The sequence below is a fragment of the Strigops habroptila genome, chromosome Z (genome assembly GCF_004027225.2).
Source record: "Strigops habroptila isolate Jane chromosome Z, bStrHab1.2.pri, whole genome shotgun sequence".
Lineage (NCBI taxonomy): Eukaryota > Metazoa > Chordata > Aves > Psittaciformes > Psittacidae > Strigops > Strigops habroptila.
Window position 1 is genome coordinate 89684251 of NC_044302.2, and position 25984 is coordinate 89710234.

Sequence of the window (25984 nt, forward strand, 5' to 3'; positions counted from 1 at the left end):
TGGACATGGGGGAAGCTTCTGGCAGCTTCTCACAGAAGCCACCCCTGTAGCTCCTCCTGCTACCAAAACCTTGGCACACAAACACAATACAAAGCATTCCAGGTTTCATTAGCATAGAGATGTTTGATAGATGTATTTATAATTACTTGAGTAGCCAAGCACTTAAATACTTGAGTTTAGGCTAGTTGTATTAGAACCTGGCTCCTTCTGTAGATAGTGAAGAACTGTCATTGTCAAAGGCTGACACATCCTATCCTAATATGTTGTCTTTGGCTTTTGGTATGAATTGTCCTTGGGAGCTGCCTAGGCTATAGTTACATGCAGTAGAAATATTGGCAGAGGAGAAGGGAATAAAATACTGTATTTTGTGCAGTTCTTTGTCTCCACTTTAATGAGTGCAGAGCCAAACCCAGAACTTTCCTCATTCAATGACTGAATATATTTCAAAGTTCTGTGGCAGGCCATCTTCCAAACAATTTGGATCGAAACTATAAGGAGGGAAAAATCTGACTCACTGTTTTTCAGTGGAGTCTTTTTGTTCAGTCTCTGTGCCACTGGAAAAAAACAGTGTTTGCTACACCATGCTTGCTTACTGCATTTGCTTTCCTGTAGTTTAAAGAGTAGACTATGGTCTCTTCCATGTCTTCATTGAAACAGTTTGTTTAACCACTCTGCACAGTGAGGACTGTCAGTCTGGATCCAAACTGAACTTAGTTCGGCATGTCTAACAATGTACTGTCATAGAGGAATACATTCTGCTCTTGCTCTGTGTCTACAGCTTTCTGTATGAAACTGTGAGGGATACTATTGGACTTTCTGAGTATTGCCATTGATTGGGTAAACATATGCTTTGGTAATGTAAATGTTAAATGGCTGCAGTATTGATTCAGAGAGCAATAGCAAGCTCTAAAATTAAATTGTTACATGCCATCCCTTTCTCTTTTGTAGGGTAACACTAGCCTGGAACAATTGTAAAGCTTATTTCCACAGTTGCAATAAAAAACCCAGAAAGCTAAGCTGCATTAAAAAACATTTTTGTTCCAAGAGTTTGAAAATTTGCTTAGAACCTGACCCATTAATGGTGTAGTATTGGCAAAGCTGTTCAGCTTTTGGTCTGGTTAGTGCCAGATTTCTCAGTCATACTGAACTCTCTCTGAACTTTCTAAAAAGAAGCTACAGTTACCTTATTATTTCTGGGCAGATCACAGATTTGTAATTCTTCTGAGAAGCACTGGACTTGTGCTCTGGGGCTAATGCGCTGATATGGGCTCAGTGTTCACTATTAGTTTCTCCGAAGTCTGTCTGTCCCTGATGAACCTCTGGCAGCCTCTCCTCATACGTGACCTGCTTTAAACAGGTGTCTGAGCAAAGTTTTTCTGCATGAAACACGGTGTCCTTGCAGCTTGTCCACTCCTGGCTTGGGACTGGTGTTCTTCACTTTGCATGTCCCAGTAGCTGCTTGAACTTGGATGCTTTTTGTGTACTTGGAGAGACTCCTCTGGATGAGTTGAACTTAAAAGGAGATCCTAATACTCCTCTCAGCATAGATTTTAGCTGTATGATTAGTTTGAAATGCAGGTAACTGCATTTCTTAGGAGGCTGTAAGATTTTTTTCCTATCCAGCACTACTTCAGTCAGAGGATTGTAAGCTCTCTTTTAGGGAGAAGTGTGGCTGTATCTAGACTTAGCCTACACCTACACCATACACAAATAACATTTATTTGATAGCATGTTATGGTGTGCACAAATCTCATTCTGCACTCCTGATTATCTCCATGGTGAAAGATGAAGTTCTTAGCTCCAGTGATGGGTGCTTATCAGGACCATTCTCATAATGAATTTCTGGCAATATTGAGCTGCTTGAGACAGTGTTTAGTAGATGCAATTTCACTAGACAGCAGTTTGCAGAGCTCATCTTTTGGAGTGCAGGGTGTTATTTTTAACACAGGTCTTTGTCTGAAGTGTTTTCGCGTTTGGTTGCTGCAGAAAAAGTTCTGTCTCAACATAGATTTAGTGACTTGCTGGACTTTATAGCTGGATTTGATTAGTTGTGAAAGGTACCTTGTAGGGTGAGATTTGTTCCTCAGTTTTGTGGTGTTTATGTAAAGGTTACCTGTTGAAAGGTATCTTTGCAAATAGTATCTCTTTACTGTGTGCTGTTTCTGAACTGTCCTGAAAAAACTGTATGTAAATAACAGACTGGAGAGACACTATTCACTTACAGATCATACAGAACTACACACAATTTTTTTTCTTTCTAGGGAAAGGAATTGTCAAAAAGAAAAAAGGTAAGATTGGTATGCTAAAAGTATCTAAAATATATTTATTTATGCTCTTCAATGCTGCGCTTGTTTGAAGACTTTGTGGAATTACTGTGGCATGTCCAGGTTTCTATAAGAAAGAGCATAAAAGAGAATATTGATTGATTTTTTTCTTTTCCACTTTTTTTCTATTTTATTATTATTATTTTTTATTGCCATGGTCCCTTACTCACTTTCTACTTTTCTTCTCTTGCAAATACTCAACTTTTACTTCAGCAAACAGCATGTAATCAGGCAGCTTAGCTGAAAAAACTGTCCTCTGTAAGTAACTAATGATGAAGTCGTTGTGCACGTAAATTAGACTGTTAAATTAGTGAAAGCCTCTTTTAAATGATTCTAATCAGTCTCAAGAAACACTGCCCAAAAATTAATGTTTGTGCAAATAGGAAGTCCAAAGCCTTGATGTCCTCTATTAATTTCTTCAAAAGAGAAGCTCTAGTTCCGTGCTGTCTCTGATTGTACTCATTTTAAAACAGGTCTTCTCTTTTGTTCAGCTGCAATACAGTGTTTGAGTTGAAGCTGTAGAGAGAGTTTAGATGCTTTTTTAACACAGTTAAAACACGGCCTCAGTCTGAGCCTTCCATTTTGCCAAACTTAGAATGAGCAGCAGGTTAACTGCCTGCCTGAGCTCTAAAGCAAGCTAAATCAAGTTCCTTCCTCTCTGATCTGCACTGTTATCAGTTGAGCCCCTAGTCTGGATTCCCCTCATCTCTGTGGAGGTTTGGATTTGGATCAAAGCTTTCTTTCAGGTGCTGCAGTTTTAACAAGGGATCATTCCTGACATTTTCTGTATTATTTACCTGACATTCTCCAGGTAAAATATTCACTGAACCACTCTGCTTTATGGTATTTTCTTTTCAGTGTCCCTATTGCATCCATTGCTCCTCATGAGGTACTTCTGTCAGTCAGGTCTTCCTCAGAGGAGATGGAAGGAGAAGAGAGGGATAATATTTCATCTGCCAGGGAGGCAGTGGGGAAGAAGGGCAGTAAAAGAAGGGAGTTTCCTGCAAAGCACAGACAGGTCACATTGGCAGGCGAGCTGAAAGCTGCCCAAGTGGAGATAGCCTTAACATTGGGGTATGGATTACTGAACAGCCCCTTCCCCTACTGATGGATGTAACCTAGTTTTATACATCATTATCCAGCTTTGGGACATTTTTCTCTCCTTAATTTGTAATTAATCATACTGTTCTATGGTGTGTATGAATTGCATGTTTCAGGCAAACCTGTCTGCATATTGCTCTCTTGGTCTCAAGTGTCCACCTGGAGAGGAGAGGAGCCAAGGACTTTCTGCAAATGAAAACTCAGATTGTCGTTTAAAAAAGAACAGAGGCTGAGTCTGTTAATAGGGCTTTGCTTGATTCTCTTTCCACAGGAGTGCAAATTTCAAAGCTCAAACTTCTTGGCATTTTAGTGTGGGAGCCCAAATAGCTCCCTTCTGTGAAGGATTCTGGCATAGATTTCTGTAGGCTGCAAACCACAGGGAGTCCAGTTAATTATGGCTGGTGTTACTGATAAACCTCCACCCTTTACATGACAAAGATGAAAGCAAATTAACAGGATCATGAGATCCAACAGGTTATAATGCCCCTGACAACCAGTCTCTGATCAGAAACCAGAATCCAAGGAAAAAGTCACTCTCAGAATTCTGCCTAAAACTTCAAACATTGTTTAGCCCATGCAGTGGTACTCATATACAGTAGGTACCTACACAGTAGGTACTCATACGCAGTGGTACCTACACATGCAGTAGGTAGTCAATGGCTGACATAGAGGCTACCTGCTGGTAGTTTTCAAAAAAATGGTTCTGTCTTCTACGTTAATAGACCTAAGTTAAGATGTACGAAAGAAGGAAAGTGTAATCTAAGTGTAATTGTCTTAGTATTCTCCTGTCCTTTTGGTTTATAAGTCAGGATTTCAGGGCAGCTAAGAGACAATTTTTAAACTAGTGGTTATAAGACCAGGAAATTCTCATTGTTAGTGCTCAGTGAAATAATCCCATGTTTATATTAATAAATGCTTCATTAATATATATAAGTAAATGCATTCTCATACATTTTAACTTAGATACTTATGACTTGGGGTCAAATTTCTTAACCAGTGATTTCTGCAAATACTGAGACAAAGATCTCTCTAGAACCATTTTTATTATTTATTTTTATTATTATTTTGCCCAGCTTACGTTTGTATGTGAAATCATCTGTTTCTGTCTAGAGCTTTATAATTGGACTGTCATGTTATAGCTGGAGAACTCAAATCCAGTCTTTGAAAGATATTTTTAGCTGAATCCTTGACTTATTTTCTCATCTGGAAGAGTTAAAATAGGCAAATCTGTCTTCTTGAAATGTACCCAAGGTTTTTGTGGTGGCCAAAGAGTAAGGGGATGCCAACTGGGGTGGTTTCAGCTAAGCTCCCCAGTTCCCATGCCTCTCTGTGGACACGCAGAGACCTCTCTATGGATGTGTTGAAAGAGATTATTTGCAATGTCACAGTTTAAGCTGTGCATTTTGAAAGCTGAAGTAGAAACTATTTCTCTTGGAAATGTGAACATAGTTTAGTAACTGAGTGATAAAAATACCCTGAAAATACTAATCCAATGCCAGAACGCGTAGCAACACCCTGACATTGTAAATATACAGAATAGCCACAAAGGCAGGCGGTTTATATGAAGAACATAAACAGACATCCTCTTTAACAACTTTGCTTGAAAAATTTTGTTTAAAAGATGCCAGTGGTATTCCCTATCCTGTATATTCTGTTTTACAGGATTACTTTTTATCTGTAAGGTGAGGAGCTGGCATTTACTCTTATACTGTAACACTGTAGATATATTCATGGCAACCACTATTCCTGCACAATGACACCATGTTTGTGCTAATAAATGAAATAGTCCAGAATTCTTTGGCATTGCTGCCAAGTGGCATAGAACAGTCTGTGAGCATCCATTAAATTTTCCCAGCTTCTTGAACAGAGTGGCCAGATCTTGACTACTGAGGGGGATTCCCGGTCTGCATGCACTCCTGTGCCATGCTCAGGAATTGCTTGATAGCATGCTCATTGGCCCATACTGAAGCCATGCTGGGAACTATCCACTTTAATAAAGAAGGTTTAATGAAAACCTTCTTTAATAAAAATCTGAGTGTGTTTGTTCCCTGAATATAATGAACTTACTGGAGTAGGAGAAGCCTGATGGGGCAAATTCTTGTTGCATTTTTTTGTTATGACAGAGGGGACTTGGGAGTATGGAGTACCATTTTGCTTCATGAAGTTTCAGGGGTGGCATTATATGTCCAAAGAGCACATCACCTGGAGAAGAACCAAGTTAGTGGTGGGTGCTCTGTGTCGTGGCAGAGTATCTCTCCTGGGACAGCGAGGCTGTAAAGCTCTGCCAGCAAGGATGTCTTAGAAATGTAAGGATGACATTTACAGAAAGCCAGAGGTGTCAGTGTGTTATAGCAGAAGGTCAAGCAGGAATAAGGCAGTTGTATTACAGTAGTGGAGCCTCTCTTAACTCCAAAATAGAAAAGTCAAATAAAAGTGTATGAGGATTGCTTCTCTATATGGAGATACAATAGCAAGTTTTCAGGAGAGATTTCTGCTTGAAACTGCCAAGTTATGACTAGGGGTTGGTTTTTTTGCTCAAAAAATTTTGGTTCATTGGTCAAGCTGGAAAATAAGAGGGATTTGATAAGAGAAAAATGACACATACATGAGAGTGCACTCTGAAATGTGATTTTGTTGTGTCAAAAAAACAAAAGGAAAACCAGAAAGGTATTTCAGGTTTAAAACCATTCTGCTCAGACACGAATAAAGCATTTTTGTTTCCTAGGGTGAAATGAACCATTTTTAGCTTTCACGTTCTTCAGCCAATTTTAAGTAAACAGAACTATTCAGGCTGAAAAGGTTGCGTAGTTTTGAAAAAAGTTTCATTTTGAAAGTATTGAAGTGACGCATCTTACTTTTATGGTGTTTGACAGTTGATTTTAAAGTATGAACATTAATATATGAATAGTTTCAGTTGACCTGAATCTACATATTTGGTGACAAAAGTAGCAGACTTGACTTAAAATTTTTCCTGCAGATCTGGACTGTATTCATGTGTCAGAACAGTACTTCCTCCATCACTTAAATATACAGTTGTAGAGACAACCAGTTAAACATTGTAGTAATGTCAGAAATGAATGTTGTAGTCGTATTTTGGTGAATACTCTCTATGCTAACTCACAGAAGTCAAGAATGCTGGTCATTACTAACTGCTCTTACGGAATAGTGTTTCTGAGCCTTTTTTTAGTTGAAGGATCAATTGGTTTGGGTGAGAAAAAAACCCAGTAATTTGTACAGTTTTCGTTTATGTCCAGCTAAAAGTGAGTTAATGTTTGAGTGATCATTTGTGGCTCTTCTTTTGTTGGCTTGTTCATATGTGTAGAAATGCCATTTTTTTAAACTGTCTTGTAAATGCTTCATAGATCATCAGTGGTCAGGAAACATTACTACAATCTGTGAATTAAGGCGCTCAACTTTTGTTATTTAATTAGCCTTAACTACTAATAACAAATACAAGGTATACTGGATTCCATTGTGAAGTTTCACCTCTTGACACATTTTTTCCCAATCTGTTATAATCAGTTTTTGTTCTCTTTGTTGGAGAGTGAATGAAGGAATTATAAGGAGAGGTGAAACGTAGTGTCTTTTAAGGTGCTATCAAAAATAATCTCTGTGTAGAAAACACATGAGATGAGTATCTGTAAAGTAGAGGCCTAGTGTACTGGTAATATTGCTCAAATGCAAAAACCTACAAATTACAATATTTGGAAATAATTACTGAGATTGATAGAACTGCTATTGATTTCCAGAAGTCAATGGAGATAATGAAGAGCAAATTTGATTAGTGTTTTTAAACATACGATGTGATTGGAAGCTAGAGACAGTTGATTATTATGGAATACTGTTAAGTTTCTGTTTCTTTATTGAGCGTATCTAGACTGTGACCACCCATCGTAACAGAAATCTTTATTCAGGGAGCATGAAACTCCTTGGTTAATTACAAGAGACTGCCACCAGAGCAGCTACTCAATAGCTATTAGATTTTGTAGAGACTCGATGCATTCATGTACCCAGTAGGATGTCTGTGGGGGACACACATGCTGGGGCTGGAGCAGGATCACAGCCTGCAGGGAGGCTGCATCCTGTTTTGGGACCACCCAACAGGCTTGGTAAACACTGGAGTGGTGGCATCTCAAGGCTGCTGTGGACTGCCTGTGTGTGTTTGCCTCTGACTTCTATCCCTCCATGAGAGGAGGCAGGAGCAGCTGGTCCCAGCTGGTTCTGTGCTTATAGTTTACAAGCTCAGAGAGATGCAAGTAGCTGGTTTTGCTGTATTAATTGAAGGGAAATGGTGAGCCAGAGGTGAGTTACTGCAGTGCACATTTGGCTCTTGGAGACCTAGAGGAGGCTCTTAAACACACCGAACATTTCTGATTCTGCACGGGGGAGCATAAACAGGCAAAATAGTGCTGGGCATATTGTTTTTGTGATGACAGTGATAGTACAGGGAGGATCTTGTGAAGGGTATCTGTGTGGAGCGAGTCCTTCCTCAGTTGTTGCAAGGCTGAAAAAGCCATTGTGGGCATCTTGGGTGTACGAAGCAGCAGTCAATCCTCTCCGGGGAGGTGCAGGGTCATCTTGAGCTGCTTGAAGAAGGCAGAGCAAGACTGCAGGTGGGAAGAGAGGCCTTTTGTTTTCTCTCAAGGGGAATCCCAAACCCTCCCCTTCTGCTCTACAGCTGTTTATGCCTGGTCAAACCAGAGGAAACTTACACCCTGGCTGGAGGATGGATGAGTGATGGTCTAGTGTGAGGCATCCCTGCCCATGGCAGGTGGCTGCAACTAGTTGATCTTAAGGTGTTTTCCAACCCAAAACATTCTATGATTCTATGAGTGTGGAAGGAAGCATGTGTTATGGACCGGAGGAGAGCATTACGCTGACATACCTGCCTCCTTTGCTGTACTTCAGCTTGTGGTTGTATTGGGGAACAGTAGGAAATGTTTCCTCTGTATTTTAAAAATTTCTCCGATATTTTAAAGGTTTTTCACATATTTTAGGACTTTGGTAGGTATCTGTGCCATGGAGAATTTGGTGTCTGATAAAAGAGGAGCTGCACAACTTTCCTGAAGTAAAATGTTTGCACAAGGAAATGCACCGCTTTACTTAGAATCCCTGAATCAAATGTGATTATTCTCAGTCATCCTTTCTTGAAGTGAGGACTGCTAATGTTCACCAGTTTTAGATTCAACATTGTGAATTTCAGTAAGTAGGTGTGGGTGCATAAGCTGCCTTAATGGATTTTCCTGCATTAATGGCTTTTGCCCAAGAGGAATGGCTCTCCCAAGTCCCTGTGGTACAGCACTCAGTCTTATCACTTGTTACTTGGGAGAAGAGACCGATCCCCACCTCACTTCACCCTCCTTTTAGGCAGTTGTAGAGAGCGATAAGGTCCCCCCTGAGCCTTCTCTTCTCCAGACTAAACACCTCCAGGTCCCTCAGCTGCTCCTCATCACACTTGTTCTCCAGACCCTCCACCAGTTCCATTGCCCTTCTCTGGACTCACCCCAGCAACTCAATGTCTTTCTTGTAGTGAATAAGATCCTTGTAGCCTTTTAGCCTTATTCTTATTCCTGATTTGTAGATTGGTGACCTCTGATCACCAGCATATAACCACTTTTGGTTTGCTTCATTATTACGTGAATGAAATTTATAGAACATTAATAGAAATTTTTGGAGTCTGATTCAAGAGCTGCTGGATACTATTTCGTTAACCTCACTGGAAAGCAGATCAACCCTGACAAAGCACAGACAATTACTTCAAGATGCCACTTCCAGTTATTTGCATTAATTTCGCACAAATGAATTTTCATAAAGATATGTAATAAGGAAAATTATTAATAAAGCCCATATGTTTCAATTCTCATTTACATCATAATGGCTCTCCAAAATGGCATTTCTCTGTCATTCTTAGGTCAACAGTTCTTAAATTATTTGGTAAGAGACATTAAAACATAATTTACTGAGAATTTTTAATCTGCAAATTTGCTTTACAGTGAGATGTATTCTATTTTAGAAGATACTTGTTTTTCATCAAATTAAAATAGGATTACGCTGCAAGTTGAATTGTTTTCAGATGCTGTTTTGCCAAGTGCTAGATTAATTCATAGAAAAGTCACCTTGTTCTACTAATCCATCGCATTAATGTTTTCACCAAAATAAGAGGAACCAGCCATTGAAGTTATTCTGTGAATCTAAGTGAATGAGCATGGAAAGTTCAAACGAGATTAAGTAATATGCTCCTAGAAAACCAACCTATGCAACTATAATTTTTTATTGTCCCCTATTGACTTGGGAATCCCTGGAAAGAACGTTCAGGCAGAAGGAGAATTAAGTGCAAAATGCAGGCAGCTCCAGGCATAGCTGTTTCCCACAACATTGTTGTCTATGTATCTCCTGATGCCAGTGGCTCAGAACATTTATAATTCCATCCTTCTAGTGTAAGTGGCAATGAGCGGCAGACACACTCAGCAGCAGTATCTGAGTGCATCAGTCAACACAGGTCCAATTTTAGCTTCATTCTGGATTAGAGTGGTGTAGCTCCACTGTTTGATAGTGTATGTTTTTGACAGCAGGAATGTTAAACAAGGCTTGCAGAGTTGTAACCTTTCTTTCTTTGTGCTTGTTTTTGTTGGGACTTGGCAGTTGTCAACATGGGAAAATATGTGATTAAATATCTGTAATAGTTTCCTTTGTGAACACTGCTTCACACTCATAAAGCATTTGTGTGATTTAGCTTAGCCTGTTTCAGAAATGCTTGTAAAGAGAGCTGTTTTGGTTACCTGTTGTGTTTTAAATTCACAACCTTTCTTCCTTGTTTTCCAACAGTTTTTCTGTATAGCATGTGAGTCCTTACTCTGGCATTGTCAGCATCCAGGCTTAGTTTGTTATGGACATTTATAACCATGATTGTATATAATACGATAAAATAAATATAATAAAATAGTGTTATATGATACAATGTGTGTAGAATTTTAGTGTATTTGGTTTCACTGAGCTTTTCAATATAGCCACATTATTTCAGCAGATAGTTAGAATAGGGGAAGAGGTTCACTTACTGTGTTTGAGTTTTGTAAATAATTAGTAAGTTCTTGCTGTAAATCTACTGTTAGTGTTGCTCTCCTCCTTAATGAGTGAAAAAGAAGGTTTCACATTTATCCAAAAGAGTGGTGGCTAGAGTACTGTCCTGGGAAATCCCCAAAGCTGGTCAGAAAATAATCACATTTCAGAATTTATTTCTTCTGCCTTACTAGCCTTTTAAGTCTTATTAGCTGAGTCACTCCTCAGCCTTTCCTGTATTTAGTCTATGGTTGGAATTGTGTATGCTTTTTAGTGGTAGGTGAGTGTCATTAGTGATGATTTCACATGTTTATTCATCTTCCCTTGCACAGTGACTCTGTTCCAAAGAGTTTATTGACCTCTTGAAGAACTTAACCCAAAACAGTAGTATTTTTTTAAAATATCTAAAGACATGTCTTAGAACAAAGTGAAGGCCATAGAAAAAATCATAACATAGCAAATTCTGAACAGTGTGGGATTTATTAGTCTAGCATCATTCATACCTCATGTCCGGAGATGTAATATTTTGACTGTGGATAATACAGAGTGGTAAAAATGAAAGACCTCTTGCGCAAAGAGAAAGGAGGTGAGGATAGAAAGTTGAGACATAAATTGGTTGTCTGACAGCCTTCATTCATAGCCTGCATTCTCCTCCCCTGGAAATTTCCAGACATTTTCACCTTGCTGTTTCAAAGCCCCGTGTATCTCCAAAGATGCTGAAAGGCGGCTGTGTGCAGTTAGCACCTTGAAGGTCCCCTTGTGTTGCACTGTTTGCTGCACTCTTCCTTAAGCAACACCTGAAGGAAACAAGGTGGGAAAAAAGCCTTTGATATGGCAATGTCACATAAGGCCTTTTAGTGAGGTAAGTCACATCTGTTCTTTACGGGAGTTTTGGAAGAAAAAAACCAGAAACTAACAAAGAACCCTAATCAAGCAACATTTTGAGTGGATGAGTTGTTCAAAGAAGACTTGAATGTTTTTCATAGTGAGACTATTGATACTAGTTCTCAAAGATTAGAAAGCTCTTTCTTAACAGGGATTGGCAAATTTTGATACAGCTCTGTTGTCACCTAATAAAAAATGAAATTGATTTGCTAAAAGAGAGAACATACCTTTTTTTTTCTACACAGAAGCCATACAGCTTTAACCTGTACTGGAGAAGTTTGTGCAGTGCTGTTTTTCCATATATTGTTGGGATTTACGGTTAACTTAAAATCTTTCCTTGTAGCTCAGAGTTAAGGGTCCTGTAAGTTGTAGAATTTGTCAAGTAGGGTTTATGAAGATAATTTCTGGGGACTTTTTTACTTCTCACTAAAAACAGTTCGGATTTTGATGTTAAAAACCAACCCTTTTGCTGAAATTCATCAGCCATTTCTATCTAGAACTTGACAAAATGTTATTGTCTGCACCAGTTATGCAGTGATGTGGCTGGATATCACATACAACTCACAGAGCATTGTATGTGACCTGTTTGGATGAATCAGGTTTTCTAATAAAAGCCTCACATCTGCAAAATTATCTCCTACAACAGATAGAAACTTCCTTTCTGAGTATTTTCATGGAGTTTGGTAGCTGAAACTCTTAGCAGCCTTCTTTTTATTTAGTCTTAGACTATGCTGCACCTATTCAGCACCACCTTCATTTTTACTCTAAGGACTGGAGTTTGCTGTGCTCAGCATTTATGATGGAAGAGTATGGGGAAACAAGCTTTTCTCAGAGAGTACTGTATGTTACTATGTCTCAGACTAACCATCACCCCTTGGGTATTCCTGAACTGGTGGGCTCCTAGTCAAGATTTCCATTCCGGGACAAAAGGATGCCTGAGATTTCTCAGCAAATCTGCAATCACTTGCAACACTTTTCTAATTTAAGGTAAAAGAAAGGTGAGATTGTTTTACCCCAGAATGAAAAGCTTAACAGAGACCTTTATCATTTGAAGAGTCAAAAGCATTAGAACCATACTGAAGAGCTGCATGTATGTTAGTGTAGTTCCTAGAAGTTCTCCCTCTCTGCTTCACCTAAGAAAGCTGCCAGGAGACCAGCAGGGGTCCAGTCCTTAGATGACACCCTTCCAGGTTAGATCCCTGCGCTGGAGGGGATCTGTTGCCGAGCAGAAGTTTGTCTGCAGAATCCCTTTGCTACCTGGAGTTAATTTTCAGAACTTGAATCTCTTCTGAAATTTCCTGTGGTACATAGCCTCATGCTTAACCAGCACTCCAAACTTTTCCCTGAGAGTTGTTCACTGTATGGCTTTAAACATTTTTACCTCCAGTGCTATCACCTGTCTAGACAATAAACAAAACTCTTTGCTAGATGTGAATACGAACCCCAACAGCTGGCGTGATATTTTATTTGACTGTAAACAAATCACTTAACCACAGTCTGAACAGATTTTTTTGTTTAAATAGCTGTGGAGAAGGTTTTTCTCAGCACAAACCCCTTAAAAATGTAGATACAGAGAAGTGTGCTTTATGAAAAAAAGAATGCTGAAAACCGTGTGCCTTGGTTTCAGCTGAAACCAGGTCACCATGCAAGTGTAGAAGAGGGACTGATGAATGCAGCTCATAAATAGCTCCTCATAGGGGTGGCTATTGCAGTAGCTGAACAAAGATTGAGCTATACACCAGGAGTGATGCTGTAGCCTGGGTTAGTGGGGTTAGGATAGAGGTTGTAGCAGTCATAGTCCATCTCCCTTCTCTTACAACAAAACTCCTTTGACTCTAAACAAACAAAACCAAATAAACCACCCACTTTCTTTGTCTTTACTCACAAATTATATTCTTCCATGTAGACAACAACCTGTTTTTCCATGCAGCTCATTCTTCAATATTAAGATACAAAAATGAATGCCTTTCTTTGAGTCCCTTGGCTTGGTGGGAAGGCAACTTTCTTTATTAACTTTTTTTTTACTTACTAACGTATCTACAGGGCAGAGTCTCTTTGTATGGGAGCACAGGATGACACTGACAAGGGATTTCGGTTGGTAATCACAAAGGAAACTGATATGCATGGGTTCTTTTTTGTCACAGTTCATAGATAGTAAAAATTACAATCTTTCATGTTTAGTGGAATTTTTTTATATTTATTCAAGCTTCTGTTACATTCCATTATTATTTGCCTTGCAAAGCAGATCAAAAGTTTTATGGTTCTTTGTACTTCGCAAGTAGTACTTCAGCATCTTTTAAAATGCAAATGCCAGTTCTTGCAAAAAGAAGTCAATGCGCAACTATTTATTTACTATATTCTGAATCTACAATATAGAATAGATGTTGTTCTTCAGATTATATTATTTCAGCTTTATTACAGTATCCTGATCCAGGGAGGTACGGGTTTCCAGTATTGGGATGAACCTGTCTGGTGTAATTTTGTAGGTTTGTGTGCTTCTTGGTGGTATGTGCCTGGTGCTGGTTGAAATCCTGAACTGGTGCTGCAGTGCAGTGCTAACTGGTCACGGTATGTGTCAACTAATGGAGCTGCTGTCTACTACATGCTTGTGCACTGTGGTTCAGTTTTAAATGTGTATGTGTGTGCTGTAATTTTGATTATTAATGTGGCATATTTCAATTTTACACATAATATGTTATCAGTGCCAGCATTTCTTTCTCTAGGTATCTTTCAGATTGATCTTGGAGAACTCATTTCTAAAAATCTGTGCATCTTCCTTTGATACTTTGGTTTACTGTATATGTACAATCACTGAGAGGTGTATTATACACAGCATTAATAGTCTGGTGGTGCCACATTTTGTAGAAATGCAAGATGCCATGATAAATTCTGGCTGCATTTAGGTCTTTGAAAGGGCAGACAGTGCATTCATTACAAAGGTGTAACAGATCTTCTGCTGGTGTAAACACAAGATTTGGGACCTAGCTGCCAGGGCATCCATTCTTCAAGGGAAGAGTGGTCTGAGTACTAAGTGCAGAGCAACAGTTAGTGCTGGGAGGTGGAGGTAATGCTGGACATCTGTCCCCTGCCACAGCACTGGGGGTTATGCTGGACGGGCTGTAAGCACTTGGAGGTAGGAGCTGTCTTTCTGGTGTGCAGATGTGCCCCATCTGGAATAAGGACATCCTCAGGACATCCTCTTTCACGAGTGAGAAGCAAAAGGGGTACTGCAGTATCTATAGGGAAGGATGCTCCTCATTATTCCTAGGACTGAGGGAATCCCAGCGCTGTAGAAGTGTTTCTTTGGCTTCTGGGTTGGAAAAATGCCACTGGTTGCCATCAAACTGCCATTTCTTCATTTCTTTTTCAGGCCTAATGGTATTTATATCCCCCGTATTTCCCTGGTAACACAGCTGGTGTTCAAAGCTAGAATGAGTGGAGGGTAGTTATCCCTGCAGCGCAAGGCTGATAGCAACTCTACAGAGCAAAGAGTTATTCCTGAAAAGTGTTAGCTGCACAGATCCCAAAATTGTAGTGGAAGCACTGGCTTTCCTGTCAGTCAGACAGGATGGCAGCCCCTGAGGAGCCCTTGGCTTGTCTGCCTGGTTGGTATTTAGATGACACCTACTGGTGAAGTATCCCTATTCTTGAGGCGTATTTTCCCTGCAGCGAGCAAACTAATCTTGAATGTGCCACAGCCTTAATCTGCTGTCCTGCCGAGAATAAGAACTGCTCATGGAGAAAGCATATCCTTTATCGTAAACTATGAACTGGTGTCATTAGGGAGTTTAAAGCCATACCACAGAAGAGAAAATCTTGAAAATGACATCCCCAATTTAATTTTTTTTAGCTTGGTTCTGTCTTGCACCTTAATCCCTGGCATTTGAGTAAGGATAACTCCTGCATGTGTATTTAATCCATCTAGGGGGGTATATTCAGAACATTACTGGACAGGGCACTTAGCAGGCTGGTGTCACTTTGGAGTTGGCCCTGTTGTGTGTCAGGTAGGTGGCAGGCATAAGTCCCTTCCAACCTGCATCAATCATGTTGTGATTCTGTGATGCTTCCATTCCATCTGCAAGTGTTACAGCCATACACTTCAAATCAAGCTTGAAAATACTTTGAAGTCAGTGTTGCTTCTTATTCTTCCAGATACCCTCACCTTTTTCAAACAGCAGCAGCACCTGAGGGAGAGATGGGAACAAGATCATATGGCTGTCAGAAAGGTTTCTCGGCGGTCTGTCAGCAAAGAGCGATGGGTGGAGACACTTGTGGTTGCAGACAGTAAGATGGTTGAATATCATGGAAGTGACCATGTGGAATCATATATCCTCACTATAATGAATATGGTATGTACAATATTTCCTTTTTTTAGATAGATGAATGAAGCATCTTTACTGATGCTTTCATTACTGATCTCCTTGAAACAAGTCTGTAACATCATTCACTGAAAGAAATGTAATATCATTCATATATGTTCATTGAAACTTCGAATTTTAAAGCATTTTTTACTTTATATTTTGCATAGGCATAATTTTCCTCTGGAGTTTAAGTGAGAGAAGTTTCATAGCTATAAATTCTAGCAGTAATGTTCTTTCCACTGAAGTTCTCTGCCCTGATCACTGCTCATTGGTGATCTCAGGTTGGTAGCTAGAGCAACAGAGAGAAGTTCTTTCCCATGTCTGTGGATGAGAAAGGCATGCAGTAGCCTATTGGAACTCTTACTAACTTAGCAAGAGCTAAAATATCCGTGTGCTACTGTTTTGGTCATGAATCCAAACAACACGAGCTAGTATAAAGAAAGTTAACTCTATCTCTGTAAAAACCAGTACAACTGTTTTTCCAGGTAAGTGTCTGCATATAATACAAAGTCCACATTGGAAAAAAAAAAAAAAAAAAAAAGTAAAAAAAGAAAAAGAAAAGCTTAACTTTCAGTGTTTTCCTGTGTGGCATGTTTCAAGATAATTAATGGGGGGTGGGGGGAAGCAATAGCATTTCATGGGACTGCCTACAGATACGTCTTCTGTTAATATCTATATCGTAGTGTATATTGACCATGAAGAGTCTATTGAGGATGCCTTACGTGTCATTATCATGGCATGTGTGTAATATATATATGAAATTAATCACAGTGTAATTCTAGCCATGGTAACCTATCTGTCCCTTATGTTTATACAGTATGTTTCCTGTTTCCCACAGGGGAAATGTGTGGAATAAACCTCTGTCATGATCAGATTCAAGAACAAACAAGTCTTAACATCTTCTCTGTAGTCTGTGCCTGAGATACTAGGGTTACTCACAATGATTCAATTTTTAGTCTAGTACCTTGGAAAAGACCCATATCCAAATCAGACTTTTGAAAACACAATTTCCAGTTAATTCTGCTAATTTCTTAGTTTTGACCCAATCACAATCCATTTTGTCCATACATATTTCTTGTGGTAGCTCACATAGAGATAGATTATTACTATTTTTGGTTCTGAATCCCTTTCCTCCTGCCTAATTCAACATTGTGATGGTGTTTATGACATTTGGGTCAGGTTTTTTCTGAGTTCATTTCTTGCTTTTTTTTATGTGGATTCTTTCTTTAATGGATTCATTATCTTTGCTTTTGTTCTTATCATCCTCTTCTGTGCCGTGAAAACACAAGAGTATCCATAATTTAACTGATTTCTCTTTGCCTAGTACTGACTATTTTATGCTTTGTTGTGGCAGAAGCTGATTCGTATTAAATCATAGGATCATAGAATGGTTTGGACTGGAAAGGACGTTAAGATCATCTAGTTCCAACCCCCCTGCCATGGGCAGGGACAACACACACTAGACCATGTCGCCCAGGGCTGTGTCCATCCTGACCTTGAACACGGCCAGGGATGGAGCATTTACCACTTCTCTGGGCAACCTGTTCCAGTGCCTCACCACCCTCACAGTAAAGAACTTCTTCATTATATCTAACCTGAACTTCCCCTGTTTAAGTTTGAACCCATCACTCCTTGTCCTGTCGCTACAGTCCCTGATGAAAGTCCCTCTCCAGCATTCTTGTAGGCCCCCTTCAGATATTGGAAGGCTGCTATGAGGTCTCCACGCAGCTTCTCTTCTCCAGGCTGAACAGCCCCAACTTTCTCAGCCTGTCTCCATACGGGAGGTGCTCCAGCCCCCTGATCATCCTCATGGCCTCCTCTGGACTTGTTCCAGCAGCTCCATGTCCTTCTTATGTTGAGGACACCAGGACTTCTCTGAGTGGGGTCTCCTGAGAGCAGAGTAGAGAGGCAGGATCACCTCCTTTGACCTGCTGGTCACACTTTTGATGCAGCCCAGCACATGATTTGTTTCTGGGCTGCAAGCGCACACTGAAACCGGCCCATGTTAAGCTTCTCATCAACCAACACCCCCAAGTCCTTCTCCGCAGGGCTGCTCTGAATCACTTCTCCACCCAACCTGTAGCTGTGCCTGGGATTGCCCTGACCCCCATGCAGGACCTTGCACTTGGCTTGGTTGGACTTCATGAGGTTGGCATTGGCCACCTCTCAAGTGTGTCAAGATCCCTCTGGATCGCATCCCTTCCCTCTAGCGTGTCGACTGCACCACACAGCTTGGTGTCATTGGCAAACTTGCTGAGGGCGCATCAGTCCCACTGTCCGCATCGCTGACAAAAAATCAAAACAGAACAATTTGATATGCTGACTTTTTTGCACCCTGAGTGAACCTCTCTCCATCAGTGTTACGTGACTCTACATGTTGCATTCTTTTCTGGAGGTGTTTTTGAAGAACTCTGAAGTTCTTGGAAGAGAAATGGGCATACATAATCTTGTGTGTGCTTTTAGTCTTTAGCTTAGTAACTTTTGCGAAGTACTGTATCAGAACTCATTTGGCAGAGCTGCCCTTTGCAGTAGTTCTAACATTTATTGCGTTTCAGTAAACGTTCGGTGAAGTGCATTGAGAATTTAAAAACCAAAACAACACCTCCACATCAAGATGAACAGTGTGCTTGAAGTAAATATTGTATTTTCTCTCTAAAGTCCTATTCTGCTGTAGAGGAATCAATCTCATATCTCCTGGCTCTGGCACAGGTCACAGGGTTGTTCCGCGATCCAAGCATTGGCAATGCAATTCACATTGTGCTGGTTCGGCTCATTCTCTTTGAGGAGGAGGAGGTAAGGTTTTCATTTTCCTCAAAATGTCACTCATCATCAAACTTGGGACTTCAATGCATTGAGCTACAATTGTAAAGATATTTTATTATCTTTACTTAAAATAATGTGTTAATTTTACTCTTCTATAATCTTTGGCAGAACAAATTCTAAAAACAGACTTTGCTGGATAGCAAAGTATTTAGCTGATGACTTCAGGTATTTCTGCATAGAATCACCAAGGAAAATGTAAATAAAACAAGCAAATTAGGAATGGGAAAATGGAATCTCCCTAGTGTCAAAAGAATGTGGGATGCCAAGGAAGGCTAAATGAGAAACAGAAATTATTCATCATCACTCAGAATCTAATTACCTAGCATTACCTGAAATGTATTGTATGCTAGAGTGTTTGCAGGTCTCTGAAGAAATGAATTTGTTGTTGTGCAGCTCAAACACACATTTTCCTTTTTAGATCTTTCAAAACAAAAAAAAAAAGAAAACCTAGTAGATGCTAATTGCTGTAAACTAGTTTTATATTGGTAGTTTCCAATGTCTCTCATTCACAAGTATATTGTTATATGCTTAAATACATGCTGACTGTCATAATTTTATGTATTTAAAAAAACTCAAACCAACTCTGTGCATGACATAGCTAGCTCTGACTGCAGAAACACATTAAGGGGATTTTTCTCCATGGCTTATGTTTTATAAGCACAAGCCAGATGCTCCTGAAGGCAGTGAACAAAGCCGTGGGGCCAGGCAATCTCTTCTGAAATAAGTTATTAGGATAGAGTCTATCCTTATATCCCTTATTGTAAGAATACGTGGGCCAAAACCTGTAGTTCACATCTTAACAAGACAGTTAGAACCTGAAGTCCATGGTGACATCCAGTTAAGTTTACTTGCTAAACTTCTGTGGCTGTTTTGATAATAAACCATGGATTAAGCATAACAGTGTTGGAAGCAATAGTGTTGCATATCTTTCAAAATTTAGTTTTATCTTACCCAGAAATTACTTTCTAGTAACAATGTTATTGAGATACTTTGTAAAAATTTTATTTAAATAAACTGAGACAAGATACAGTGAATGACTAAGACTAGAAATGAGAAAATATGTTTTTGAATGAATTTATTTCACATACTTTGTATTTCAGAAGCAATTATTTCAGTAACTTGTATGTATACTATATAATAATAAGATGAGGAAGAAACACATGTGGCTGCATTGGAATTAACTCTTGGAAACTGAAAAACGTTTTGAAAGAAATAGACCCTTAGAAGCATAGTTGTTCCTTAAGCATAACATTTTTCACATAACACTGAGACAAACTTGAGCATGAAGTCCAATACTAAGTAGTCTTTACCTTCTCTGTAGATGAAAACTTGCTTTCAAGAGAATATAAAGGGTTTGTTTGAAAGTTTCAGATCAGTGCTGGATCTTAGTAAGGTCACTTACCAATAAATATGTACATTTCTGCATTTAATTTTTCCTTTAACTGCACCAACTAGAAACATGTCAACATTTTAACTTAATATTCAATGTTAGATAAATAGATGTTATTGCTCCTAATGATAGCTCTATCTTCAGGCAAAAGCATAATTGCATTTCAGAGGTTACCCAGCTTCACAGCTAACATCGCTGACATGGTACTGCAATGCAGCATGGTCTTTACAATAATGTTTTCCTTCATTTCCCATTAGCAAGGCTTGAAGATAGTTCACCATGCTGATAAGACACTAGCCAGCTTCTGCAAATGGCAGAAGAGTGTCAATCCCAAGAGTGACATCAACCCTACACACCATGACGTGGCTGTCCTTCTAACCAGGTATGACAGCAGTTCAGTGCCTGAATCTGTCTATTGTTTAATTGCATTTTTATGGTGATGATATTTTTTGAATAGGCTCATGGCATCATTTAGTCCGTCCTGCATAGAACCCAGTAAAGTGGTCTAATGAAGACATGCTCTTTCAAAAATATGGTGGTAATGCAAAAAATAACCTAGTGTGGGTGTGCCTGACACTCATACAGGCAGAGAATGAGAGTTATAAAAACATGTGGTTAAAGTTAGACCTGCTGTACTTTTTAAAGGGATTGTTTTTAATTTGTTTTCAAAGTACATATAACACTTCATGTATACATGTGGGTGTTTTATTAGAGATGCATTTTAGTCAGGAAATTGAGATCTCTATGTCCCGAGAGATTAGCAATTTGCAGAGCTCAGGTAATTTTCCCCACTTGATCCTATCTCATTTTGTGCTTAGTCACTTCTCTGTTCTTCTTTGAGGCAATACACGAAAACAACATAGCATGTAGATCAAGAACTCCATAATGACAAATCCTAAAGTAATATACAGGTGCAGCTCAGAATTAAAGATTATCTTGCAAACACACTGCCATTATTTTTAAGCTCTAAAGTGTATGATTTTTAAATATTATCTCTATATTTAAGAAGACACATTTTTTTTGTGTGTGAACAAGGGAGGCACAGCACACGTGAATGTGATGTTTGAGATTACACAGGGAGTTTGTGGAAGCACATGAAACAGAACTACAAATCGTAGAAATGGATGCAGCCTGCACACAACTGAGAGGAAAGATTGAGAAAAATGAGAGAAAACATTTGAGTCTAAGGCCTGCAAAAAAAAAAAAAGAAGTTCTAAGTTACAGTCTGACAGGCAAAAAAAAAAAAAAAAAAAATCACAAAAATAAAATCCCTCAAGTGGTGCAGTAAAGAAAAGAGTCAACAAATCTTAAAATAAGATTGTGAAAAAGAAGTCTCATGATGGTGCATGGTTTACCTCTACAAATAAACAGGCTTCAAGCAGTTCACGTGAATGAAGCTGAGAGGTATGGTGAGTTTAATAAACCATACCTCAAAACACTGAAGGTTTTAAAACTTTTTCTTATGTGAGTTGACAATAAAGATATGTATTTAGGCACTTCAGCAGCATAAATACTGGCTGCACATTATAGCAGTATACTACGACCGTAGCAGAAAAAGTGCCTATTTTTGTTGCATGTATGTTTGCAAAAACATTAGCATTGTGCTTTGCTTAAAACACCAGTTAGCGCTAATACATTATAAGATGGAGACTTACCACCCAATGTAAGTGGCACTCTGCAGCTGATTTTAAGCTCTTCTAATGACATGTCTCTTTTGTGATTCTAGAAAGGACATTTGTGCTGGCATGAATCGTCCATGTGAAACCTTAGGTTTGTCTCATCTGTCAGGCATGTGTCAACCTCACAGAAGCTGTAACATTAATGAAGATTCTGGCCTACCTTTGGCTTTTACTATTGCTCATGAACTTGGACACAGGTATAGTTGAAATTGAAGGGGGGAGGGCTAGCTGAGTTTAATTTATTATATGTTTGTTAATACTCAAATTGGCAGACAGAAACAAAACAAGGAGTGTTTTGTCTCTGTTACTAAAATGTCTCTGTTACTAAAATCAAAACTGTGTTTGTTTTCTCTAGGCGAAGGAATAAGAAAGAGATTCTTAAGCCACTGACCTTTGTTTGTATCTACAACTATCCAGTATGCCCCTTTTAACAGAGTCTGCTAGGGCAGTACATCAGGATGAAATATTTAAGTTACAAAGAAGCATGAGTTAATCATGCTTATTTTTCCAAACATATACTGAATTACTATGCAATTACTTTAGATGATCTCCAGATCAATCCAAATAATTTAAAACATACCTGTTTCCTTATATCAGGGTACTTCAATAGTGCACATTAGCTAGAAACCATTTTCAATTCAAGCAGTCAAACCTCACAGAAATATCAAATGTTTGTTCTCCTTTCTGACCTACAAATAGTCACTTTTGGGCGTTTCTTATATAACTGGTATCTTCTGTATATTAATATTGCTATTGTGGATACACTTGGATTAGGTGAACTGAAGTTCCAGGGCATTTCGTTTCAGACACAGCTAAGCTCTTTATTACTGGATATTTGCTTGAACTAGATTTCCCAGTATTTCAAATTTCTGGGGTGTTTTTGTTCGTGAGTTGGTTTATTAAGCTCACCTGAAAATAATCTGATTTTTGAATCTCTTTTGACACTGAGGTGTTTTCCTCAGGGCAGAGCATTATCTTATGGATACTCTGGCTAGAGTTCTTTTCAGCTGGACCATGTTGCTTGGCTAGGTGACAAGTTCATTGCTGTGTCTACAATCACATTACTTGCATTGTGCACCCAACCACCAATCAGGATGAAATCTGTATGTGCTAATGGTATCTTACAATAATAATCATCATCATCTCATCATCATTGTCATCTGATACAAAGATTACTCAAGTGTTGATCCTATCACCCATTAATTGGCCTTTTTTTATTCAACCTCTCTGTCACCAGAAAGGAAATAGTGTAAGTACATAACACGGAAATCATTACAATTGGCTCTGGATGCTGTGGCCTTAGTTACTTGGTCCCCAACCCTCTTGTTGACAGGAAGCTTTTCTCATTAACAGTAGCAATCAGAAGACACTTCTTACCATAGAGCTGTGTGTGATCCTCTCTTAGTCTAGCCTGGGTGGCTGGTAACTCACAGCTGTGGATGCTGCAAGACAGAGTATTACTGTACTCACCTTTGCGGGACTGATGTAGGGCTTTGCCTGTAGGAGTTGTCTCCACAAAGGAAACGGAATACTGTAGGGTTTGTTGTTAACATGGAACCATTCTTGCCACAAGCTAGATTAAAAAGTTCAGGTATGGACAATAAAAGTCTGTAAGAACAGATGAATAAAAAATGAGAAAAAAACCCCATGTACCCATTCCTTAGATGAATGCCAAAAGTCAACTCTTGCCCGTACTGTCCCTCTAGACTTCCGCAGCCTCCTGTGTCAACAGATCCTTTTGCTTTTATGCCTCAGACCCATTACTGGAGTTGATTCTGTCTGAAATCATGCCCTGCTTTTGGAACATTTAGGTCATTTTACAGTTACATTTTCCAGAAACATAGTCATAAGTGGTTTGGACTGTGATCGATGACTGAATCAAATCCTGAATCAGTTTTCACTGCAATTTCACACAAGGGCTTACACACCTTCAGATGTTAACAGCGTAGGAGTCAACCTCTTCATATATCACTACCTTTGCATATTATTATTTCAGATAATTTCCTTCACAATGAGGTGATGTGAAGGCATATATGTTTAGTCAGTTGAATCCCACCCAGAGTTTTGTATGTTTATGACTTTTACAATCTGTTGAATAAAGAAATTTCTTAGTAAGTCGAGAGAACTTGCTATGGAGATCAATTTGTAAGGCACAGGTTGAGAAAGCTAAATAGGAAGGAGTAGAGGTTTGAGGCAAACTCACTTGTATGTTCAGCAATTTTGAAAACAATAGGATCATAGAATAGTTTGGGTTGGAGGGGACCTTCAAAGGTCATCTAGTCCAACCCCCCTCCAATGAGCAGGGATACCTTCTTCATCTAGATCAGGTGAACCAGCACCGCATCCAGCCAGGCCTTGAATGTCTCTGGGGATGGCGCATCCACCACCTCTTGGGGCAGCCTGTGCCTATGTTTTACATGTATTCATTGTAATTCATTGTAAAGAATTTTATCCTCGCATCCAGCCAATAGCTCTATTTCAGTCTATAAAAAGAAATTAAAAAAAACCCCAAGCAATAGAGACATGATTATAAGACACTGTAAGACAGAATATAACAAAGCCTGGTCTGAGTTAAAGTGTTACAAGCCTGAAATAATTGGGATCCAAGAGCTAAGAAGCACTTTTAGCTTTAGCAGCTTTAATAGAACTTTGAGGTTTAAGCTGTTATTCCCAGCCCAACTGTTCAATAGTGTTTTGTCTTCCTTAAAAATACCCTTCAGTATAGTCTGTGACAGTCTGTTCTTTATTTTGTGCAGGACAGTATTGCTGTACATAACATATATTTGAAAGCTTTGTTGGAGGGGGTGTAGATTTTTTGGTAGATTTTTGGTCAGACAGGTATCAACAGTTCACCAGGCGAGGAAGCAACCCCAGTGTATTTTTAAGCACAGTGTGGAACCCATAGGTAGGTGTTATGGTACAACCAATCAGCTGGAGTTACTAAATGTTGTTTTTTATCTCCAGCTTTGGTATCCAGCACGATGGAAAAGAGAATGACTGTGAGCCTGTTGGAAAGCGCCCATATATTATGTCCCGACAGTTGCAGTATGATCCTACTCCACTCACTTGGTCGCAGTGCAGCAAGGAATACATCACACGTTTCCTAGAGTGAGTGATCAGGTTGTAACATTTCTCTGAAATGAATACAGCTGTGTGTGAGATGTTTATGTGGAGTTTAAAGTAAATCCTCTATTATTGCACTACTAGGTTTGTTTTTTTGCGGTGTGCTTGAATTAATTCCTATGGAAGGAATGCCCCAAGCTTATTGTTCACTTAGCATTTGGTAAAAGCTCCATTATATTCTTGTTTTCTGGAAGTGAACTCGAGTCTTGTCATATTGGCTCAGGTTTGGTGCAGCCTGCAGCTTTCTGCAGCTATCAGGAAGAAAGAAGCCTTTCCATCAAGGACTCTGATGGAAAATCATAAACGTTGCCTTTACCACAATGACATGTGTTGACTTCCATGACCTGTTCAAATTCGTTATGTTTTTCTTTTAAAGAGCAGCAATATAGTATAACTTTAACCAGAGTTTTGGAGTGCTCTGAAGCCACTCTGCAAACTATAATGACCTCATGATATTTCCCCTTTGACAAGCTATATTTGGCCTTTGTAAACCCTCCCTTACTAGATGTTTGTTAGCAGCACTTCAACATAATTTGGCTGGAATCTGGAAGTATTATTTCCAAAGGCCATATGTAAAATTACCATTAAGAGTTAGAAGTTGAAAGTCTGTAACAAAATGTCAAAAAGGTGTGGTTGTAGGGTTTTTTTAATATGTAATTTTGTCTTTTAGTCGCGGGTGGGGATTCTGTCTGGATGATATACCCCAAAAAGAAGTTTTAAAGTCCCCAATCATTGCTCCTGGAGTGATTTATGATGTGCATCACCAGTGCCAGCTTCAGTATGGTTCTAATGCTACTTTCTGTGAAGATGTAGATGTAAGTGCTATATGTTTTTCTTCATTTTCCTAATCAAAACTTATGCTTCTTGAACAGCATGTAAGTGCAGTTAGTGAACCTCAGTTCCTAACTACAAATGTGGTATGTTCAGAGTCTCATAGGCTAAATGTGTAGTTCAGGCATTGCCTAACACTGTTTTTCAGAGTCTGAAAGTGAGTTGTTGTACCATTTACCTTTTATTTTGCAAGACCTTTACTGGATCTGGCCCCATATCTGTTGTTAAATGCCTGTCTTTTAGCACTGGAGTAATTTTGGTTTTAAACCTATAATACTGATCTTGAATAAATTTTCAGTGCAGCTTAAATCCCATTTTAAAAGATGCTTCAAACTTGTAGCTTTCCACTGACCAAATCATTCTGGGAGCAAATCTTCAGTTCCAGCAAACATTTTCTGAAGAAATCAGGGT

The 25984-nt window shown here is 39.1% G+C and overlaps 1 protein-coding gene across 1 annotated transcript in view; it reads left to right on the plus strand.

Annotated features, from left to right (window-relative positions):
• Window positions 1-25984, plus strand: part of ADAMTS12 (ADAM metallopeptidase with thrombospondin type 1 motif 12) — a 152748-nt gene that overhangs the window by 62758 nt on the left and 64006 nt on the right. Inside the window, exons 4-9 of the mRNA XM_030470436.1 lie at window positions 15519-15715; window positions 18437-18520; window positions 20198-20322; window positions 21667-21816; window positions 24584-24727; window positions 25413-25557. Coding sequence (XP_030326296.1) covers window positions 15519-15715; window positions 18437-18520; window positions 20198-20322; window positions 21667-21816; window positions 24584-24727; window positions 25413-25557 — 845 coding nt within the window. The remainder of the gene's footprint in view (window positions 1-15518; window positions 15716-18436; window positions 18521-20197; window positions 20323-21666; window positions 21817-24583; window positions 24728-25412; window positions 25558-25984) is intronic.